Source organism: Anas platyrhynchos, chromosome 1 (genome assembly GCF_047663525.1).
Source record: "Anas platyrhynchos isolate ZD024472 breed Pekin duck chromosome 1, IASCAAS_PekinDuck_T2T, whole genome shotgun sequence".
Taxonomy (NCBI): domain Eukaryota; kingdom Metazoa; phylum Chordata; class Aves; order Anseriformes; family Anatidae; genus Anas; species Anas platyrhynchos.
The window spans coordinates 25,788,062-25,812,388 of NC_092587.1; the positions used below are offsets into that span (position 1 = coordinate 25,788,062).

At 40.5% G+C, this 24,327-nt stretch overlaps 1 protein-coding gene across 12 annotated transcripts in view; it reads right to left on the bottom strand.

The window, feature by feature from the left end:
• The window catches only part of ANKRD26 (ankyrin repeat domain containing 26), a 61,591-nt gene that overhangs the window by 33,137 nt on the left and 4,127 nt on the right, over positions 1-24,327 (bottom strand). For 5 of the 12 annotated variants that reach the window (XM_038179834.2, XM_038179811.2, XM_038179793.2 and 2 more), the window contains exons 6-20: positions 20,429-20,577; positions 18,019-18,069; positions 15,517-15,550; positions 15,364-15,436; positions 13,737-13,797; positions 11,971-12,986; positions 11,128-11,272; positions 10,037-10,098; positions 8,765-8,876; positions 7,138-7,166; positions 6,963-7,029; positions 6,828-6,872; positions 4,400-4,485; positions 1,377-2,357; positions 315-550 (exon numbers count right to left, since the gene is read on the bottom strand). In XM_038179834.2, the coding sequence (XP_038035762.2) occupies positions 315-550; positions 1,377-2,357; positions 4,400-4,485; positions 6,828-6,872; positions 6,963-7,029; positions 7,138-7,166; positions 8,765-8,876; positions 10,037-10,098; positions 11,128-11,272; positions 11,971-12,986; positions 13,737-13,797; positions 15,364-15,436; positions 15,517-15,550; positions 18,019-18,069; positions 20,429-20,577 (3,147 nt within the window). The remainder of the gene's footprint in view (positions 1-314; positions 551-1,376; positions 2,358-4,399; positions 4,486-6,827; positions 6,873-6,962; positions 7,030-7,137; positions 7,167-8,764; positions 8,877-10,036; positions 10,099-11,127; positions 11,273-11,970; positions 12,987-13,736; positions 13,798-15,363; positions 15,437-15,516; positions 15,551-18,018; positions 18,070-20,428; positions 20,578-24,327) is intronic. The other 7 variants (XM_038179804.2, XM_038179833.2, XM_038179824.2 and 4 more) reach the window with 7 other exon arrangements.

Sequence of the window (24,327 nt, forward strand, 5' to 3'; positions counted from 1 at the left end):
CAATAACTCTTTCTTCCAGTCTTATGGCCCTGGTTTTGAAAACATGCTTAGCCTCAATATTGACAATTAAATTCACAAGATCTCTCTCTCACCCCCCACTGCAATAAATTTGAACTTCTGTTATGAACTTAGATCTTCCTGAAAATATTATTTTTCTTAAATGCTTGAGAAACAATGGACTATTCAGTGTGGCTTTCAGCACTGAGGAAACTACTTCAACTACTATAAGATTTAAAAAAACAAACAAAACAACTCCTAAAGCTACTTAATATTACAAATAAGAATTAGAGAGATTTATTTTTTAATCTCTTTACCTTTTTATTGGCATTTCATTTACATTTGAAGTCTCCTCAGATGAAAAATCCTTTTTGTGCTTTTCTTCTATTATTTTATCATCCTCAGTTTTCAAACATTCATTCTTCCTGAGATTAAGCTTTTGTTTCATTTGCTGATTTGCATTGCCTGCTGGTGCATTTAATTTATCAAGATCTTCTTGTTTCTCCACTGCCTGCATTTTGAAACATCTCTGCTTCCTTTTTTCCTTCTCAACCTATGAAAAGAAAGATCAGCTTCATATATTTCTATTTTTCTACAGGAGAGAAATACCATATCCAGGATCAAGTAATTCAAGCTTTACTTCTGAAATCAAATAAAATAAGACCATTTCAATTCATATAGGAAATACTTTCATAAAAATTACACTACAAAGTATACAGTCAATGAAAGTACACTGAGTCCACCTGTGATTTAAAGCATAACAAAAACATAGCCTTTAGAAAGAAAACAATGATTTACCTTAAAACATAAACAGAAAAGAAAGCATTACTGGAGGACGAGAAATTGGAAGGACTACACACTGTTAGTTGTAAATACACAGAAAATACAAGTGGAAGTATGCTCGGCTACCTCCTTAATGGGGGGGAGCAGGGGGAATCTCAAACCCAAAAGCAGAAATGGTTTCACAGCAAACAGGAATTTAGTGAAGGGCAATGAAGGCATGCCATGCACAATTCACAGCAAAAGAATAGATTAGCCAAGACCCTGTTCAGAAGCTATTTTCATTCTTTGATTGAGAATCAGCACTGGTATAGCTGTGAGCGTTTCTTTTTACGGCAATGAAGTGATAACCGCTTACACTGGAACTGACTGTCACCTATTGTTAAACTGAAACAATAATACATTCTATTTTCTCAAAACCTAATCAAGTAATGCAGAGGACAACTCTCCACTGCTCTCTGTATTCATAAGTAATGAAACATTAAAACAAAGAAACAAATTGCACAAAGCACCTTCCATTGATGATGAATAGCTAATGTGAACAGGACCATTGAAACGCGGAAAGGCTAAAGAATAAGGAGTAGCAGGTGAACTTCTACCTCTTTTTGTAGCTGTACCTTCTCTTTCTCCAAAGACAGGAATACCATTTGCAGCATTCCTACCTTACTCTTAAATCTTTCCACATCTTGTTCTAGTTCTTCATCCAGATTCCTTTTCAGAGTGCCACAAGGTTGCTGAGTATTTGCAAAAATACTTTCAATTTCTGCTTCTCCTATTTTATTGTTTTTGATAAGGTAGTCTCTGGAAATATTGTCACTAAGACAGAAGTCTCTTCCCAATTTCCTTTCTGCTACAAAAAATGCATTTTCATCATCTGTAGAAGCAGGTCTTAAATTAGGACATATATTAGAAATGTCATCCAAAATATTTGTTTTTAAACAGTGTCTCAGGGAGTATTCAGGATTTCCCTCTGCATTTCTACCACTTCCATACTTGTTCTCTTCCATTTCCGTAGTAGGCACTTTATTTTCCTCTTCTTTTGTATTATCTGCATCGTTAGTGCAAACTCTTTCATTTGTACTCCAGGTATCTTCCATGTTTGCATTTAAGTCATTTCGATCAGGAAGAACACCAAGCCTTGGAATTACAATTTCCATTTTGGGTTCTTTTAGGTCTGCATTAAGTTTAGTATCTCCACATTCACTTTTACTTTCTAACTTGTTGTTTGATTCTCTCATGCCAGATGAAGCAACGTGAAAACTCTTCAGTTCTTCATTAAAGTTGTCTTCTGACATTTCTTCCACAAAGGAAGTAGTTTTCACAGGTTCATAAACTTCACCAAACAGCTGCTTCAGCTCTGCTGTAATGTTTTTAAAGTTTGTTTTCAATTCCCTTTTCTCATTTTCAACCCACATTCTTTCATACCTTTCTTCCCAAGGTATTGGGCTTAACTGCTTGTCAGCACTGTGGGATTCCTCATTTTCTGCTAGGGCTTCCTGATGTGAAATTTCTGCTTTGTCAGCCTGATTTTCATGTGCTGTTTTTTCTATCAAGTTGGTAGTTTCTAAAATATATTTTTCCTTGAGTAAGCAGGTACAGACAGAAAGATTACCAAAAGAAAGGAAGTTACAGTTAATCCACGTAATTTGCGCTGCAAGCTTATCCATCATACAACAGAAATAAAGATACTGAATCGCTTTTATTTTCTTCAATTTTTCCTTTTTTTTTTTTTTTCCTTTAAAATAAAAGGACTTACTTTAGAAATACTTTTTCTTCAATTAGATTTCTCTGGACCTAAGGATTGCTTTTACCTTTTAGCTTGCCTGCTCTCTACAACTGGTGTCACTAAGTAGCTTATTTTTTTCATATTTGATTACTTTACTTAAAAAACAAAACAACAACAACAAAAAAAAAAACATAACACAATAAACAAATAAAACACAATTGCTTGAATTTTCCCACCCTCCTTCCTTCATCACTTTCTACTGTTTGGCGTTTTACAATTTCCTGCCAGCTGAGCTAATATAGTGCAAGTGACCATAAAAAGCTTATTATCCACCATAGGGAGAACTGGCTACATTAAAACAATTCCCCGCCCCAATTGGAAATGTTAAATTCCATTCCAAGCTCTGAAGAAAAATATTTATTAGGAAAGCCTGTCCATTCCTTCCCTCAGCCCCAAAACAGGAACCCAAACTTCTAGCAAACCTGTACAATGCCTCAACCCCTCCACCGGCTCCTCTCTCCAGTCTCCTCAGATCCCTGACCCCACCTGCACTTTGTTTCTCAACGTTTCTGACTGCTCATATGCATCACGCTCCCCTCAACAAGTTCCCTCCCTGTGTGGCTCCTCAGCTTGTGCTCTCTTCTAACTCGGGCCTGCAGCCTTGGTGTCCAAGCTTCTCACTCCTTCTATTTATTATAGACAGGCCCTTTTCTCCCTTTTAACTCTGCAGAAATTCCTCCTGTCACAATGGGGAGCAGCATCTCAATCAGCCACCACCTGTCTTGGCCACTCCATTTCCAAGCTCCGTTCTCTTTGCTCAACTTTCGCCACCTTCCAAATGCCTCGAGCTCGGTGCTCTGCTGTGGGAGTATCATCATGGGGGTCTACAAGCCCCATGCTTGGTGATAACATCGGACTCGTGAGGATGAAGCCATGAGGAATGTAAAGAAGTGAGAAGGAACAAAGAAGTGGTGATTCACAGGATGCCTTGCTGTCTCAAACTGCTTGTTCTCCAGCCGTTAAGATATGGAAGTTGCTAAATGTTCGCTGTTGCTGGGCAAAGTTGTGAACCAAGAAACAGCGAGTGGGAAAGTACTGTTTGTAGAGCTAATGGTATAAGAAGGGAGCCTGTCCTCAATAAAGTTGTTGAAGTTATTGATCCTTAAACATACCCTGGTGCTTGTGAGGTTATTATGCCACACTCTGCCTGTTGAAATTATGACCCACATGACCCTCTTTCAGGGTGCCTGGGTGCAGGGTGAAAATTACTTGCTCCACTGTCCCTTGAATGTTACAGCAGATTCCAGACACTGGAATCTCACCGAAGACCCCTACGCAGCCCTGTCCTGTATGCCTAATATAAACAGAATGCCTGCTTTATACCCCTCTAAAAGGCCCTCCAAAAATTCTTTTCAAACACTTATTGACTTGATAAACCAAGGGACATCTTGTATGAGCAAAGAAAGCATCTGGCAGATCATCTCACCAGATTTTTGCTTGACCTTTCTCTTACAAAGAGGAATATCTGTCATGTTTTGTCCAACAGGTTAGGAGATGATAGAAGAATCTTTCTCCCCCCTTGAATATGCATTTTGCATAGGAAAAATGAACACGTTTGTCTGCACTGTTCCTCAGCACCACACACTCAAAGAAAAACAGTGGTCAATGTTTAAGCAAATCAGCTGGAAACAAATCAGGATAATCAATGTCAAACACCCATCATAATGGTAAGCATTTTACACAAACATAAGATTGTATCCCACTTTACTTCAGATAATACAGCCTTCATGTACAGGACGCTTTCTTCAGCACCATTAACTAACTGGTAAGTTTTCTTTTACTTTAACATATAATACAGTTTACAGAATGTAATTCAAGATACTCGGTTTCACATACCTGCCTCCCATAGTTTTCAATGGTATCCTTGATCGCTTCTTTTTCACCTGATGATGACACGTGAAAAGCAGAGTCTGAGCACTCACCTACAGTGAAAACATCACATTTTTATATCCAACATGACTTAATACAAATTATTTATAGCTAGAGCACATCCAAAATCATTGTATTTATGAGGAAAACCTTAACACAAACTAACATATCCCCTCAAATGCATGATTTACGATTTAGAGAAAATACTGCAACGCAGATTTAAGACATATCTTTGTGAACTTCTGTTTTTTTCCAGGGCACTTTTTTTTTTTTAATGTATAAGGGAAATTTGCTGAAAATTAATATAAGTGGTCACAAACACACCTTTAAGAAACAGGAATGGTTTATGTATATAAAAATTTATATACGTGGCACACTCTGTGCCATACAGTAACTAGCTACATTCCTCCAGCTATTTTCATTTCGCTTAGTGCAGAGAAATCCATGAACAAAATCTCATGCTCTAAGTCTTCAAGGTCCCAGGTTTACTCTGTACAAGAAAAAAAAAATGCCTCTAGATATGGATCTAGACTGAGCATTTCAGTAATCATAATGCTTTGTTGAAATAAATCCAAACACAAAAGTTAGAGAGAAATTTTCACATATACTTCTTAGTACCTTATCTTCAGGATAACACATGGGAGAAAAAAGACATATGAAAGACACACAGGAAGAACCGCTGACATGAAATGAACTATGAAAAGACTGCCTTTCCTTTCTGTGTTAGCAATGTTTTACTGTTCCATTATGGGGCTACCGGTGAGTGAGCCAATTAGGGACTGTTGCCAAACTGCTTTCCATCATTTATCAGCAGTCCTGGCTATCAGGAGAGGCCTTAGTCCACTGGCAGCTATGAAATGAGATGCCTATCTACAAGAAGGCCTGAAAGGAGGATGTGGGAGACTACAGGCCTGTCAGCCTGACATCAGAGCTGGGAAAACTTATGGAGGAGATTGAGCTGGGAAAACTTATGGAGGAGATTATCCGATTATCCTGAGAGCCATCACGTAGCACTTACAGGACAACCAGGTGATCAGGCCCAGTCAGCATGGGTGTATCAAAGGCAGGTCCTGCTTGACAAATCTGACCTCCTCCTAGGAGGAGGTGACGTGCTCAGCAGACTCAGGAAAGGCTGTGGATCCGGTCTACCTAAACCTCAGTAAGGCTTTTGACACCATTTCCCACAGCATTCTCCTGAAGAAGCTGGCTGCTTAAGGCTTGGACAGATGTACAATTAATTGGATTAAAAAATGGCTGGATGACCAGGTCCAAAGAGTTCTGGTGAATGGAGTTAAATCCAGTTGGAGGCCAGTCGCTAGTGGAGTCCCCCAGGGCTCAGTACTGGGGACAGTTCTCTTCAAAACCTTTACCAATGATCTGGACAAGAGGATCATGCGCACCCTGAGTAAGTTTGCAGATGACACCAAGTTAGGTGTGAGTGTTGATCTGCTTGAGGATAGGAGGGCACTGCAGAGCGACCTGCATAGGCTGGCCTTATGGGTGGAGGCCAACTGTATGAAGTTCAACAAGGTTAAGTGCCAGGTCCTACCTCGGGGCACAACAACTTCATGCAATGCTACAGGCTGGGGGAAGAGTGGCTGGAAAGCTGTCCAGCAAAAAGGAACCTGGGGGTATTGGTCAACAGCTGGCTGAATATGAGCCAGGAGTATGTTCAAGCAGCCAAGAAGGCCAACAGCATCCTGGCTTGTATCAGAAATAGTGTGGCCAGCAGGACTAGGGAAGTGATTGTCCCTCTGGACTCGGATCTGGTGAGGTCACACCTTGAGTACTGGTTCAGTTTTGGGCCCCTCACTACAAGAAGGACATCAAGGTGCTGGAGCACATCCAAAGGACAACAAAGCTAGTGAAGTGTCTAGAGAATAAGTCCTATGAGCAGCTGAGGGTGCTGGGGTTGTATAACTTGGAGAAAAGGCTCAGGGGAAACCTTAGTGTACTTTATAATTACCTTAAAGGAGGCTGTAATGAGGTAGGGATCAGGCTCTTCTCCCAAGCACCAAGGGAAAAGAATAGGGGAAATGGCCTGAAGTTGCACCAGGGGAGGATTAGGCTGGATATTAGGAGAAATTTCTTTAATGAAAGGGTTGTTAGGCATTGGAATAAGCTGCCCAGAGAAGTAATTGAATTACCATCTCTGGAGATCTTCAGGAATGTGTAGATTTAGAACTTACTAGCAGTATGTTTTAGTGGTGGACTTTAGCACTAAGTGAAACGTTGTTTTAGATCTTAGAGGTCTTTTCCAACCTGAATGGTTCCATGGATTTCACTTAATTGTGTATTACAGACAAAACCAAAACTCTTAATTTATTACTGAGAAAGAATTTGAAATACAATGTGTCTGCCCATAAAATAACACAACAAAAAGACTTATGAATACCTTCAATATCCTCTGCATCTCCTAAACTAAATTCCTCCAATAGATCTGCAAAACAAATCAGATACTTAATTAAATATGCCTATCCAGAAAGATTATGAAGCTAAACCTAGAATAACAACATGATGTCATCTTTACCTGATTTCCGCCTTCCTCTTCTAGGAGATGTTTCATTCATTTCTAAAACTGACGCAGAAATCTTCAGCTATGAAAGACACAGTCCAGTGAACAAAAAAACACACCGCAAATTCAAAGTAACTACGTATTTTTTTAATGAACAGGACAAGTAGTCTGAAACAAAAGAACTGTTTACCTGCAAATTGCTGGGTTTCTCTGAAAAGCCTGGAGGTGAAAAATGAAATATTATTTTCTTTAATTGAAGGTATCTTTTACTCCATGCAATATCAGTTAGTTACAAGCATTATTTCATTGAGAGTACAATACCTAACATTCAATTACCTTATCATACAGCATTTGTATTAGCATACAAGAAATGCCTAACACATTCTTTCCTGCATGCACCTTGGAAGAAAAATAATCAAAAAAGTCACACAACTAGAACGATTCATATGAAGCAGTATGGTCATGCTTGTAAGTTGAAGATCAAAATATTTTGTCCTTTTAGGAAGAAGCTGTATTCTACTTTCTAAAAGGACTATGTCAAAAGCCAAAGCTTATTACTGCTGTAATAACGATAATAAAACAATTCAACAGTACTAAGCATTTGATTATCCAACAAGAGTTTAACGTTGAGCTATTTTCCCTCTGTGATAGCACAGGGAGATTAAGGGCACAGAACAGAAAACTCATATAGGTGTCACTCCATAAGGTAAAATCAAGCTGGTTCTCAACAGATCATTTTGTTTTAGCTTGCAAGGAAGCAAATGAAACAAATGTTGTTTGGCTGTAACGGTTGCAATGTTTATAGCATTGCTCCAAATATAATTTTCAAATAATTTTTGTCCAACATTAACATTAAAGTACTTCCAAACTAATACAATCTATGGCCATTAATTTCTTGAATTCTCTGCTTTAGTCATCTTACAGTTTGAGTCCTCTCATGAAATTAATATATGAAATGTTACAAAGAATGGCTCTCTAGAAGAATTCTTGTATTAAAAAAAAAATAATTAAAACAGTATTTGATTTCAGCAAACTTGGTGGTCCAGTAATATGGAAATACCTTAGAAAGATTACCATAATCACCTCTTAACCCCTTTTCATATTGATTTCAAGTTTAACCTAGCAGAATCGTACAACTCTGACTTTCATGACAACTAATCAAGCTCATTTAAAGCTCTCATCTTGTAAAGTTCTGCTTCCAGCCTACTAAACTAAAATTGGCCCCTACAGCTAATTTATTACACCCATACTACAAACTGGATTGACAAGTCTTTTTTTAAAGGAGAAAATCCTCAGAAAAGAATTTTACCCCAACAGCAAAACTTTTCTGTTCTTCTACACTCAAGATGGTCAAAAGGCAAATTTCACAAGCTACAGGAAGAAATCGTGAGGAACAGAACCTGAACTTTTCATCACATTTTAGCGCCTAGACAAAGCACAACATAAACCTATCATAAATTAAGGCTACAAAAAAAAAATATGCTTGTCCAGGTGATATTTCTTCTGCTTCGTTATTATCCAAGAACGTCTAAGTGTTCTGACAGATCAGTCCCAAACTACACACACTTTTACTACTGTAAACAACAACCTGAAACCAAAATATACATGTCCAAAGAACACACATAATGCACACAAGAAATTCCTTTACTAATCAAACAGGCCGTCAAGTGCTTCATTAACTGGTGTTAATTAACAAGTACCAAGCGCTTCCTCATTGCTATGGCACGTAGCCACAGCATAACAGCACTCCTAAGGAAGACACTGGTAGTTCACTTCAGTCTATAAATGCTTACAAACACAATCCACCAGAAAGTTACCATTGTTGCGCTCCACTGAAACACTCTGCAAGCATGCTCCATGTTCATCTGCAGCTGGGAGCAACACACCAGGCGACACTTTTCTCAGACTGTCAGAATCTGTCTGTATAATCTAGAACACAGGCAAGACAATTGGTACAAACTTTTTTCCCCCCACTTATTTCCATGAAAAAAGCTGCCACTCAGCCAATGTGCACAACATGATATCAAGTGTATCAAAAGGTTCTTGTAATTGAAGTCTTGTAAAGGACACATCAATGCATAGCACACAATGGAAAAGTCACAGCAGTAGTATGTATTTTCAGATCTTTGGCTAAACAAACCCACTTATAACTCATCTAAACTATCCTGTAACACTTATAATCCTTAAACAGAATGGCCACAAAAGAGAATTAACATTGGAAATCAAGATGTGGATTGCAAATGAGTAACTGCAGCTCTGTGGCGATCCAACATTTGTACCAAACTTGTGCCTGACATTCAAGTTGGAGCTTATGTTCCTGGAGCATGTATCATGCAGTGGTGAGTGAGTTCACCACTATGTTGCAAAAATGAAGCAAAAATTTGGGTTGAATAAAGACTAACAAGGCAAAGTTAACAGAGATTAACATTATCTTAAAAACGTTAGTCTAGTATTTTTTAAGGAAGGAGGTGGGGAGGAATTCATTTTTCCTCAGAAGAAAAGCCAGAGGGGCTTAGCTACAGACCCTGCTCTTTTGTCTAGCCAATTACCACAGACAGAAGGGACACATACAGCCAGCTCATTTGGTATCTATTGAAAATGACTTTCTAAAAAGGATGAAGCATACCTAAAAAGATAATGGTTCCATACAGAAAAATCTAGGTGTCTAGGTTGCAGACAGTAAGGGCAACCATTTAACACTGACTGGGGCAGCAGAATAGAGATGTATGGCAAAACAAAACAAAACAAAACAAACAACAACAAAACAAATACAATCTTCACACCACCAGCCCTTTTGAGAAGCTCACAAGATTTTAAGTAGCAGAAAACTTCACTGTCTCAATATTGTACTAGACATCAAACTCAATGGCCAGCTACTAGAATGCCCACATCATTAGCTTGATCTACCTTTGTCCTGATTCTAACTAGAAAGCCTAGAGCACAAGCATTTCAAGGACCTCTAGTTACAAACATACAGCTGAAGCAACAAGAAGTAAACAAGCCTCATCAATGGCAGCAACAAATTCAAACACAAGCTCTGGATATGACCTTCCCCCCACTGGGACCACTACATCTTTCACAGAAAGTACCTCAGAATCCCAGGGAGATTCAGCTTCCTCCTCTTGCTCTGCTCCTAGAGCTGGCAAGGCACCTACAAAGAGTGGACAAAGAGAGATGCTGTGAGCATTTATTGCACTCCGCTTTTCCCCATCAGTCAAACCCTGCATCTGAATGAGTAACAGTTCTTCTGCAGAGGAGAAATTAAGAAATGAGTTATATTCAATGGTATCTTCATACACAGTCACATCACAGTGTTCTCTTTACTCCTCGTATTTCCTTTCAAGCAGAAGATGCTTAAGCATGACAGCTGACAAAGCTACAAACTATGCCTCGCACATTTTTGGGAAATGTTCAGGAACTGCAGGATGCAGAGCTTGGGTCTTCCCTCTTACCTACGGGTCCAGAGTTTCACATTTAGGCACACCACCTTCAGAGCATTAGCTTCTGCCAGGTCCTCTGTGTAGAACCTGATCAGCAGTTACACATGCTCTGAAAACATCTACTGCATCAAGTTATGCTCAGGAGACAGACAATGGAACCAGTCTGTCTCCTCCTGCTCCAAAACCAGTCTGTCTCCTCCTGCTCCAAAACCCTGAGGTGAACACTCTGTCTGAGCTGGTAATGCTCTCAAGCACACAAAGGATTGGCACTGGGAGACCTACATTTTTAAAACTGAACAAGGTGAAGCACTGTAGCAGAACAATTTTCTCACAGCTTGACTCAAAAGTCTTTCCCAGGCTTCAGCCAAGAGCAATCACAGCTTTTCAACATGGTAGTACAGGCCAGAAAGGGAAATAACTACTGTCACACCCAAGACACACCAGTTCCTCTCTACTTGTCTTATTCAGACCACTTCAGGGAGAATACAGCAACAAAAGCAAGAAGAGCACTTGCTTCCTATAGAATTCATTTGGAATCCAACACCATGTTTTGTGCTCTGTAAGAATGAATGAAAAGGATAACAAGCTGCTGCCTTCCTCTGCCGCTGCCCACTAGAAATCAGAGCCAACAGAAGAATTTATCACCTCTGAAAGTCGAACACCAAATCACCATTTCAGTTCATTCACGGCATGTTAATACTTAGAGAGGAACAACTGGGATCAATATTTAATTAACTCACTTTTCTCACCAGCTGTGTCTTCTGAAGCGTTATGGTCTTGATGGGTATTACTATGAACATAATTTTTCACACCCTCACTAGCTGCAGTTTGCAGCTCTCCACAAGCATCTTCCTTCTCCTCTTCTTCCCACTTAAGTAACTCTTCCTAAAAGAGACAGACCAAAACAGCTGGAAAGAACAGAAACAAGCATCTTCTTCAACATCCATTGACAGCTTGGAAAATATTTTTCTTGTGTAAGACAAAAGTAAAGCAAAGATCAAAAGTCTCCAAAGGGCCTTCAGGTTTCTAGTGGGAGTGTGCACGATTAAACAGCAATGCCTCGTGTCATAAACTTCATCTCTAGTTCTGGAAAGCCCCTGAAAAGCACTTCCTCATGTCAGTCCAACCCCAGCTTTATTTAAATCATATTATTCAGGAACACATTCCTTCTTTCCCCTGGTTTGCTCCCCAGAAAATGACTAGCTTCCTCTCAATTTCATTGTTTTGTTTTCTCAGTTGCAGTCAACATGCTGTGAACTTTACTAAATGGCAGTAACACTTCACAAACAACATCTGTTCTCAGTTATATAACAGAGAAATTTCACAAATTTCAGACAAATGAAGTTTCTTATCTTTCTCTTTCAAGATCATTGTAATCACACAACAAATATTGAAAATAATGTCTGGCATTATTCTTATACCTAAAAAATTAGTTTGGCTAGAAGTAACACTGTTTAGTATCAAAAGATGATCACTGAAATACAGATATATGCAATAAGTATCCGTAGGAATACAGCTTACTGTTTCTTACCTGTACTACCCTTAAAAATACCCTTGTGATTCAAGCATCCCTGTATACTTACCTTTGTGCTTGAGAACACTGCCCTTGTGTTTTCTTCACATCTAATTAAGTGCATGTTTTCACTTTCTTGTTTCAGTGCTTCACAGACTTTCTTATCTACTTCTTCATACCCTTCTTCAGCATCTTCCTCACCCACATATTCAAAAATATCAGATTTTGGTCTTTGACTTTCAAGTCTTGGGTTTTCTGCTGCTGACTGAGAACCATTAATACTTTTAAAGCCATCACCAAAAGCTGACTTTTTCTCCGTAAGACCACAACTGTCGGAGAGAGACTGGGGGATCTCTTTTTTCCAGTCTGTTGTTTCTGAGTCTACAGAAGAGAAGTTACCCTTTTGGCGTAACTTCTCCTGAATCACACTTTTTTTGTTCAAAGGTTCTTGTCTAGTTTGTAAATTATTTACATTTTGTAGGACAGCTTGTTTTGGTGTGGATTCGTAAGATAATTCATTGTTCATTACCTTTGGAGATATCACTGTTATATTTTCTTGCAACCTTTCATAACACCCAGCTATAAAAGACACAGGAGCATCAACAGATCCCTCCATCTTTTCATCAAGTTCTTTACATATTTTCTGATCATCACCAAAAACATTTCCAGTCCCACACTGAGTTTCCCCTTCATACTTAGCATTTCTAAAGCACCCCAATTCCTGATTAACTTTTCCTTTAGGTTCTATTTCACGCCCCTGCTCCTCCTCCATTATGCTGTTAGACTGAGTTTCTTCATCTTCCAGATCTTCCTCCTCCTTTTCATCTTGAATAAGATCTCCCTCTTCTTCCTCTTCATACTCTTCATCATCATCTCCATCATCATTTTCATCTTCTTCCTCCTCTTCTTCCTCCTCTTCTTCTTCCTCGTCCAATTCCTCTTCTTCAAGGTTGCTTGCATCTGAAACATCTTGGTTCAACAGTTCACCACACTTGCCTTTGTTCAGATTTGCATCCGATGGGGTTCTATGTTTGAGGTTTTTCTTCTGTGACTTAGGACTTTCAATTCTAGAACCATCACCATCATCTTAAAGCATGAGAAAAGGAGAAAGGCATATGAACCAAATGAGTTACAAAAATAGCAACAGGCCTATTACCTGCTTAAAGCATAGAAGAGGAGTCATCTGGGAATGTCTAGAAAAGGAGCCAGGTAAGGGATTGTACTGGGTTTGGTTGGGATGTTAACTTTCCCTGCAGCAGCCCATAGGCTACATGTGCTGAGGCCCTGCTTCAAGGACGTGATCAAGCATCGCTCATTTGTGGGAAGTAGAGAGTAATTTATTTCCTGTGCACTTCCACAAACCCTTTGCTTGTTGTTTTTCCCCCGTGCCCCTTCTTTCCCTTTCAGTTTTTTCCCTTTAGCTAAATTGTTTAATTAATAATTTTTTCTTAATAATTATTTTTTCCTTTAATTAAATTATCCTATTCTTATCTCAACCCGTGAGTTGTTTCTTTCCTTTTCTTCTTCTGCTCCTCTTCTAAGGAGGGGGAGTGAGAGAGCGGTTGTGGTGGAGTTCAGCTGCCTAGCAAGGTAAAACCACCTAATATTTCTGTGGATAAGCAGGATGGGAGGAAGGACTTTATCAGGGACAAAGGCTTAGGAAGGGACTCAATATTTTCATTTTCATGATCTCACTTATTTTGCCCTAAAATGACTATGTGCTCTGTTCTCATACTACTACTTTTCTCACTTTCTATAGTCTAAGGGGGAAAAAATTACTCAGCTAGTTTACTTTTGTATCACATTATATCATGCAGTCTTTTCTAAATAGCTTACTGTTTTTCTTGAACTGCTGGGAAGCATTCATTAACAGCGTCAAGTTTGGCTTCTGTGGCTTCTGTAAATAAAAATATATTTGAAGAGAATTATTTGATCTATTTTTTGCTTTCTTGTTTTTAAAAACAAATCATTTACTTAAATCAAATCTTGAACAGTAAATGCAACTGGGCTGTCCTTTTGACAGTTCTCAGGTGCTTGCTGCATCCTATAGGTCTAATTACACAAACACTCACACATATGCAAGTCAGTGAGTATTTTACCTCAAAAAAACCTCCACAGGTACCCTTCAGCAAATTCTTTCTGAAACTGTATTTACATGCATAACAAGTCTAAAAATCTGTTTTTGAATTAATGTTTGTATTATGTAGGATGCTTACTTTTAAGTGTGTATAACTCGAGTAACTCTTAAAGTTCCTTAGACTTACACAAATTAGTCACTGCAAGTTCACCTACCAAAAGATCCCTAAATTTCAAAATCATTATTTGAAAAATGCATCACTTCCATTTAAATCAATGTAAGAAAATGAAATAATGTTTAAACTACACACACTTGAATCTCCATCATCACAGAGTGTGTTGAACCCCACCAGTTCACCACCACCGTACACCTCTTCCTCATTACTGCAGAATGCCACCGCAAAAGACCAGATGCTCCAGATATCACTGGAGAAACTGATAATCCTTCATAATACTAGCAAAAACAGTAGGAGATAACACATGTGGCTGATAAGAGAGTACCACCCGAGCATTCAAAAAAATAAAAACATGCAGTGTGAGAACTATACAATGTCATTCAAAATAAGAAGGGAAAAAAAGAAAGAAAGGGGGAAAAAAAGACTAATTTGAGCAAGTCATTCATTGAGCACTGGAGGAACCTGAGGAGAAGGAATGGAGAACCAGGTGCTGAACAGTTTCAGTAGACATTTTCAGTTAATAAATCACACACAGAATCACAGAATTTCTAGGTTGGAAGAGACCTCAAGATCATCGAGTCCAACCTCTGACCTAACACTAACAGTCCCCACTAAACCATATCCCTAAGCTCTACATCTAAACGTCTTTTGAAGACTTCCAGGGATGGTGACTCCACCACCTCCCTGGGCAGCCTGTTCCAATGCCTCACAACCCTTTCAGTAAAGAAGCTCTTCCTAACATCTAACCTAAAACTCCCCTGGCGCAACTTTAGCCCGTTCCCCCTCGTCCTGTCACCAGGCACGTGGGAGAACAGGCCAACCCCCACCTCTCTGCTCTTTTTCATTATCAGTTAGAATTCTATCACATAAATTAGGGGAAACGATAGCGACATTTGGAGAAGAATAGGTTATATAGTAACTTATAAACTTTCAGGGTCTGCAAATCTGACTCAAATGAACCAGAACAACTAAAATAATGTCGCTGCTTATCTTTTCACCTACTGCTGTTTTGCCCCAAACCACAATTTTACAGCATTCTCTGCCACAGCTACAATTCTCTTACAAAAAACATACCTCACAGCAGAAAAAAAAAAAAAAATGCTGTCAGACCAGAGACTGCTATTAAAGAGAAAACAATATTGGCTGGAAAAAGTTTCTTTGCTTTCAAATCACTTATTCTACAGGACAATTTTCCTGTAAAGGCACCATACCTTTGGGGTAAAATCAAGTTCTTCTTCCTCAGAAGTATGCCAACTGTCATCATTCCCCTCTTTCTCAGAGCTTCTTAAAAAGCAAAGCAAAATGAATAGCGGCTCCTTCATATCATTCTTCAAGTAAGCATTAGGTATTTTTAGAAGTCTCACCTTATTGAGTCTCCTTGGGAAAAGTCATCTATTGCTGTTCAAATATTAATTAACATGTTGATATTAGATTTGGCATGCTAAAAATTAATCAATACAAACAAACATTTCACATGACAACACTACAAATTGTAACAGAATGAAACTGGGGCCAATTTAATACAAGGCAGCATGAATGAAAGCATTTCCAAAGCACCTGCTTTTTCAAATAATATGGAATTAAAAATAATAATAATAATAATAAAGAAGATCGGTGATACCTTCTTTGGGCTCTTAAATTTAAGAAATATCTCTAAACTAAAGAACAGCATAGCGTGACTATGCTAAGCTTGTGAACAGTTAACAAATGGTGGTGGTTTATGAAGACAGTAAGTAGATGAACCTTCAAAGTACTCATACTACACACACATTCACGCACCACAAGCAGAGTAAACATTAAGTGCTTTACACTGTCATACAATACACTTTATTTTCTACTTTACCCAACTATGGATTATTTTGAAAATTTAAAGAAAAATGAAAAAGCATAGTCAAGAACTAAAGCTTATCTCTAAAAACTTATCTCTAAAGCTTATCTCTGGATCACCAGCAGGTCTCTATAACACACCAAAAAAAAGAGTATACAATAGACAAAAGCAGCATTACCAGGACATATTGTACTATACTTCAAACTTTCTTTGGTGAAATGAAGGCAATTCTCACTTAGGATCATAGGATAAGTCAGGTCAAAAGGGATCTCAGGAAGTCTCTTAGCCAACTGCTTCCTCAAAGCCAGTCCAGATATGAGGTCAGGCAAAGGAGGAAAGCCGAACAACCTCCCTATTTTAACTGTCCTCATCATGGCAACGCTTCTAACATAGTTAGAAACTTTCCTGTTTCCACTTACACCTCTTGTCATGTACCACAAGGAAGCTCCTGGCTTTGTCTTCTCATACATATCGGAAGCTGCTGTTAGGTCCCCTATGAAGCTGCCTCTTCTTCAGGCTGACCAAGCCCTGTTTTCTCAGCCCCTCCTCACAGGGCATGTATTCCTGCCCCTGACGAATCTGATGGCTCCCCGCTGAACGATCAACCTCTTCTGCACTGGGGGCTCAAAGTTATAACCCAGGATCAAGATAGTCTAACAAGTACCAAGTAGGGCCAGAGAATCACTTTCCCTAGTCTCCTGGCTGGGCTGCTCTTAACACAGACCAAGATGCTGTTGACCTCAGCAGCCAGGGCACCCTGAGGGCAAGGCTCATGCTCAGCTTGCTCACTGCCAAGACTCTCTGGGCCCTCCCAGCAAAGCTGCTCCTCTGCCAGGCAGTCCCATCATGTTTTGTAGCAAGGAGCTATTCCTTCCCAGGGGCACAACTTGGCATTTGCCTTTGCTGAATTTCTTAAGGTGCCTGCCTGTCAGTCCACTTCCCCAGCTCGTCAAGGTCCCTCCAAATGGCAGCACATCCCTCAGATTTCACATCATTTGCAGACTTGATGAGAGCGTACTATAGCACATGCTTCAGGTCACTGAGGTACCAATAAATCTGCACTCTAGGGAGACAGTTTGAGAAGTGCTACAACCTCTCAACTATTAACAACTAAGACAAAATAAAAAGATTCTGATTCCCAACACAAAAGGGAAAAAACAAGCACATATAATCTCCTAATCTCCACACAGAAGCTATGTCAGCGTTCATGAAGTTCTTTAACCAATTGCTAACTATCATAAGTTTTTTGTTGTTGTTGTTTTTTAATAAACAGGACACTGGGACCTTCCATAAAATCATATGATGGCAAGTAAAGCCTTGGACAAAATTATTAAAGGGAAAACAAACCCAACAACCAAGAAACATCACACCTGAAGACATCTCTACTACCAGTAGCTCATAAATGAATGTACAAGTTCTGTCTTTCCTAACGACAGAGTTTAGGTGAGAACTCTGAAGAGCATGTCTCCTGATACGAACAGAACTTACTGTCAATGCAATACAGCTGAAAAGAAATGTGCCTCATAGAAATAGTTAGGGTGGAACAGTTATAAGCTTTGAACAGGTGACTTGTGTTTTCCATTAGTACTGTTACAGTTAATCAAAGCAGCTCAATAAATTACCTGAACTTTTGCTTCTGATGTATAATAAATATAGTCAATGATCAAAACCAGGTCACACAATCCTTTAGAAGGCAAGGAGTTCATGACATAGCTTTCAGTCAGACCTAAACCAAGGCTCTGATGCCCTGACACAGAAATAGGATCTAGAAAACCAGTCCCTGGGGACTGCTTGTTTTCACCATTGAAGCCCATTTCAAAGCACCATGAGAACAAATGTAAATAAATAAAAAGATATACTATCACTGGTGACAAAAGCAAACATTGAATTCAGTAATAAAAGACTCGCACAAAAAACATGCAAACGAAAACACCCCAAGCCAACTCTTGGCATGGATCTCCAAGACGGTAAGTATGTATGATGTATAGGTGTTTGTGAATTATACAACATGTTCCATACTTAAAACGCTACAGAATACCTTTCCTTGATTCTCCTGTTCTTGGTGCCTGGTTAGGAGACTGTTGCATTCCTATATCCATTTAGGAAAAGGCATGGAAAGGACAGACGAAACAATTACATCAGAATAAATTTGAAATCTCAGAAACATGAGAAGCACATAGACATAGCTATAGCAGTGGGAGAATGCACTGTGACTATGAGCGTATGTTTGTCTGTACTGCAAAACAGAAGTTTTGGAATACAAAATCACTGTCCATTTGCTCTATCCAACCCACCTACAAATAAATTTTAAATTTTAGGTAACTGAACAATGCGGTTCTGTTATTGCAGCTACCTTAAGCCAAATTCTTTCATGACAAAGCTATAGGTATTGTTTTGGAGCAGAAGGGCGTCCTACTTATATTGATTTTATCACAAATGCATACAATGATGTGACAAAATGACTACTATCAAAATCATACAACAGTTAAGAAACGATTTCAAGATGTTTTCTCATCCCTTCTGCCTTTCTCTGTTTCCTTAAGAGGAGATACAGAAGATACTTTTCCTGACCTCAGGAGATGTAAAACACACTGGTGTGCTCATTTATTTTTCAAGAACTTTACCCTGCAGAAACAATTTAACTACTCAGGGAAACACTGAAGGAACAAAAGAGTAGTACATGCTGCAGTAGTTAAAAAAGCTGTCATCGCAGACATACTAGAAATATGGATTGTGTAATTATTGTTTCCCCCAAAGAAATTCCAACTTAAAATCTAAAAACTCCATCACTTGATACACTATTGCTGGAAGTCATTCATTTGGAGGTTTTTGCAAACCTGTCTGTGATTAATAAAAACGTTCATGTTCTGACATTCCGATAAGCAAGTAAGCTTAAAAATGCAGACTTGTTCAACATTCTACACAATTTCCTCTTCCAATTAGGAAGTGCAAAAGCAGCAAAAAGAATAAAGGTTACCATTGAAAATCCCAGAAATTTGATCAAAGAACCTGTATTTGATCAAAGAACCTGTATTTCCCTGCACATATGCCAGTTTTGGAATTACACAATACTAGTCCTCTTTAAGCCACATATTTTATAATAATACAGGCCTGTCAGACTGTGTGGCAACTACGTGTGGAAACATTGTTTCCACAACAATGTGGAAAGTAGTAAAAGAGTTTTGGGGGTGAAAACAGTATTTTAGTGATATAACTACCTGTATCAAGCCCTGCTGAAAAAACATTTTTTTTTAAAAAACAAACAAACAAACAAAAAAAAAAAACAGCCTGTGAAGAAACTTCAAATCTCTGACTAGATCAAAGGAACTGTTCCTAAGTCAAAGGCAAAGCTCGGCCCCAAATTCAGTTCTCCTTCCTGTGAAAAGTCTAGAAGAAAAAAAGAAGCCACACTTTTTGCTCATATTTTTTGACACATTGTCAAAATAAAAAAGAGCAATTGCATTTGAACACTGTCTGCTTCCCCTTGGACACATCATTCTAACATAAAGCCCTTAAAAATATAGAATGAATAAACCCTCCTACTGATGGGCGAGAAACAAAGTATAAAGCAAACAATTTTATCTGTATTAAAATATTATTATTTTTTTAAGATTCCTTTAGCGCTATCTGAGCTCATAAGCATTGACTGGATTTTACAAACTCACTGAAAGAGTTTCTTTCTTTTAATCACAAGGCAATTTAATTGTTTTTCTGGATTACAAAGTTATATGAACTTTTAACTTTTTTTTTGGTATAAAACTAATCAAAGTGGAAGAAAGGCCTCTTTATTATAAATCAGACTATGTCCAAGAAGATACAGTATACACAGACGCTGAATTGTTGATAATGAAGTTACTCTTCCAGGACAATTTTTCCTAAGTGTCTCCACAGCACCTAAACAAAAGCAATTCTAACTGAAGATGAGAAATAATGTGACTCACTAAAATGAGCTTAGTACAAGTGAAACTATTAAATCAAACAGACATACAAATTCAGTGGAAATCAACAAGCCATTCATCTTTCTAACTCAGCTGCTGTTTCCCTACTACAGAAACGTGAACCAACTGCCCAGGATGAACCTACAGCACAATCTGAAAGAGCATCTCTAAGAGTCCACCTGAAAAACAAAGCCAAGTTCCTTACTTGTCCTCCTTTCTTCCCACACATCCCACCGCAAGGAAAACCTGTATAAATGGGCGATCTGATGGGCTGAAGGTGACAACCATATGAATTGATGTTAAATACACAAATCACAATTGTCCTCAGGGCTGGTAAGATGCACTTCAAACTAGCAAGAAAGAAGCACATTCACAGAACTTTTTGTGATACACCATCTGATGCCTCCACTAAAGTCAACACTGAGCACAAGAAGCTTGAACAATATAAAACACCTAAAGTGAAGGCCACTTATTTTTTCTCATTAGGTCTGCCACAGTTAAATATCCTACCTCCTCTGTCCACAGCAGGTGCACCCAACGTAAAGCCAGCAGCTCCTGCTCTGTGAGGAGTCGTAAGTACCGGGATGCTTTGTTTACCGCCTGCAGAAGCTTCTCCTGTGTTCTCCCAGTCTGTGTATTCTGCCAGTTGTTTGCTAAGACTATATGCAGAAAGAGAGGAAATGCATTTGGTAAGAATAACCACATACCTGCATACACCACTTAATGGAATAGTATCAGCCACTTGCTATCCAACCTAGATATATCCAAAGCCATGAAAATATGAATATTTTCATATGAACGTTTCATATGAAAATATGAATTAATTCATATTTTCACTCAAAGCAGCCAAGGGAACCACCAGGACCCGGCACCCCTCGTAGGGGAACGAGCAACCAGGATGGGCAAACAGGGCGAGGCGCAGCAGTTCGCGCAGGCAGGGAGAGTAGGGGGGCGCCTTCACCGCTCTTTCGCAGCAGTCTTTCCCATTGGTACTCGTAACCTGCTTGCAAAGAGCCTGGCCATGGTATCAACCAGGCAGAAAACCATGGCCTCCACATCTCTTGCGGCCTCTCCAGCCACAGTCTCTGATGTGGCTACTCAGACAGAGGGCTCGGGGAAACACACTGCCCTCCAGGTCTTGGGCTGCAGGGTGTGCCTGAGTCTCCTGTCTGTGTCTGACAGCAGCAGCGAGGGGTATGCCTGCGGGAGGTGTGCCCAGGTTGAAGAGCTGCTCAGCCAGGTAGCAGAGCTTCGGGAAGAGGTGAGCAGGCTCAGGAGCATCAGGGAGTCAGAGAGGGAAATCGACTGGTGGAGGTGTACTCTACCCTCTCTGAGACAGACTCACAAGCCTGCCACAGCACAAGTGTCTCCTGCTACACAGAAGACAAAAGTTCCCTCATCCTGCCAGGCTGCAGGAGGAGACCTAGGCCAAAGGGGGGAATGGAGGCAGGTTCCTGTTCGGTGTGGTAGGCGAGCCCTGTCCCTGCCCACCTTCCCATCTACCCTTATGTAATAGGTACGAGGCTCTAGAACACGACCATCAGAACAACACAGACGAAAGCCCGTCCCAGTTGGAGAGGGTGCCTAAAGCAAGGCAACATACCCCCGGCATTGCTATGTCGTCTGTCAAAAACAGATGAGCTACGGGATGGTGCGCTAGAATCAGAGGGACTGTGTGCCAGTGAGGTCCTGTGCAAGGTGCTGTGTGTAGGGAGGCACATTTGAAGTGCTTCTACACAAACGCACGGAGTATGAGGAATAAAATGGACGAGCTAGAAGTCTTGGTCCAGTCCCACAGCTACAACATGATCGGCAGAAGCGAAACCTGGTGGGATGAGTCCTGTGGCTGGAGTGCTGCAATAGATGGTTACAGGCCCTTCAGGAGGGACAGGCAGGGTAGGCGAGGTGGCGATGTATGTGGAGCATGGGCTGGACTGCGTGGAACTTCAAGTTGGCGATGGCAAAGTTGAGAGCTTCTGGGTAAGGATTAAGGGACAAACAAATAAAGGGGATGGCATAGTGGGAGTCTATTACAGACCACCCAGCCAGGACAACAACATCAATGCAGGACTAAGAGATGCCTTGAAATCAACTCCCCTTGTCCTTATGGGGGATTATCAACTTGCCAGACATCAAATGGGATTACCACACCGCTGACACAAGCAAGTCCAGGAGGTTCATAAAGCACTTAGAGGATAACTTCTTGGTGCAGGTGCTAAGGGAGCCAACTAGGAAAGGTGCCCTCCTAGATCTGTTGCTGGAGAACAGAGAGGGTCTTGTGGGAGACGTGGCAATTGGCAGCCATCTTGGTCATAGTGACCATGAAGTGGTTGAGTTTAGAATTTATGGTGACAGAAGGAAAACTTCCACCAAAACTTCAGCCTTAGATATATGGAAAGCAGACTTCAGGCTGCCTAGGGAACTAGTCAGCAAGGTCCCCTGGGAAACCACTTTTGAAGGCACTGGTGTCCATCAGTGCTGGTTAATCTTTAAGCACTGCCTCCTAAAAGCACAAGATCAGGTGATTCCAAAATATCGGAAGTCAGACAGGTGGGGCAGAAGGCCAGCCTGGTTGACCAGGGATCTTCTACTGGAGCTTAGGTGAAAAAATAAAGTGTGCGGCTGCTGGAAGGAGGGTCAGGCAACAAGGAAGGAATACAGAGATGCTGTTCGTGTTTGTAGGGAGAAAATTCGTGGGGTCAAAGCCCAACTAGAGTTGAAGCTGGCCATGTTTGTGGGAGACAATAAAAAGGTTTTTTTGTAGATATGTGAACAGAAAAAGGAGAAACAAAGAAAACATAGGTCTGCTACTTGATGGGGAAGGTCTCCTCACAGACAATGACATAGGCATAGCAGAAACGTTTAATGTCTTCTTCGCCTCTGTCTTCAACACTGATGATGGGCTTCGGGACCCCGGGTGGCCTGAGCGGGAGGACTGTGACAGTGGGAATGACAAACTCCCAACCGACCCTGAACATGTGCGGGATTTACTGCTCCACCTGGATCCGTACAAGTCCATGGGCCTGGATAGGATTCATCCCAGGGTGCTTAAAGAGCTGGCTGATGTCATCGCAGGACCTCTCTCAATTATTTTTCAATGATCTTGGGAATCTGGAGAGGTCCCAGTAGACTGGAAGCTGGCAAATGTTGTCCCGATTTTCAAGAAGGGTAAGAAAGAAGACCCTAGCAATTACAGGCCTGTCAGTCTCATATCAGTGGCTGGTAAAATTGTGAAGACAATTCTTGAAGTTATTGAAGCACACTTGGGGGACAATGCAGTCATTGGTCCCAGCCAACATGGGTTCATGAAGGGTAGGTCCTGCCTTACAAATTTGATTTCCTTTTATGATAAGATCACCCATCTAGTCAACCAAGGGAAACCAGCCAATATGATCTTTTTGGACTTCAGTAAGGCTTTTGACATGGTTTCCCATAGGATCCTACTGGACAAAATGTCCAGCATACAACTTAACAAAAACATCATACGATGGGTGAGCAGTCGGTTGACAGGCAGAGCTCAAAGGGTTGTGGTTAATGGGGCCACATCTGGCTGGCAGATAGTCACTAGTGGGGTCCCTCAAGGCTCCATTTTAGGGCCAGTCCTCTTCAATGTCTTTATAAATGATTTGGATGTAGGACCTTCTAGTCCTACATCCTCTTTTTCTAGAATGCATATAGAATACATTCTATTCTATAGAATAGAATATAGAATACATTCTATTCTAATACAATAGAATACATTCTATTCCCTCTTGGATGTTTTGAGCAAATTTGCTGACGACACCAAACTTGGAGGAGTTGTGGACTCCGTTGAGGGTGGAAAGGCGATGCAGAGAGATCTGGACAGATTGGAGAGCTGGGCAATCACCAGCCACATGAAGTTTAACAAAGGCAAGTGCTGGGTCCTGCACCTGGGACGGGGCAACCCTGGCTATACGTACAAACTGTGCGATGAGACACTGGAGAGCAGCCCTGCAGAGAGGGATCTGGGGGCTGTAGTTGACAGCAAGTTGAATATGAGCCAGCAGTGTGCCCTGGCAGCCAGGAGGGCCAACCGTATCCTGGGGTGCATCAAGCACAGCATTGCTAGTCAATTGAGAGAGGTGATTGTCCCGCTCTACTCTGCGCTGGTCCAGCCTCTCCTGGAGTTCTGTGTGCAGTTCTGGGCACCACAGTACAAGAAGGACATTAAACTGTGTGGAGGAATCGTTAAGTGAGGTAGGACATGTGAATGTTGAGCAGTTGGGAGACAATGGGCTGGTGAAGCACTGCACTCAACTCACATGACCCTTGGCACGTACGCAGCTGGCTGAGAGCCAATCAGGCTCAAGGACACGATGCCCTTGGGCGATCGGGGGGGGGAAAGTCCCTAAGGCAGGACAGGTAGCTAAAAGAAGGAAGACCAGACT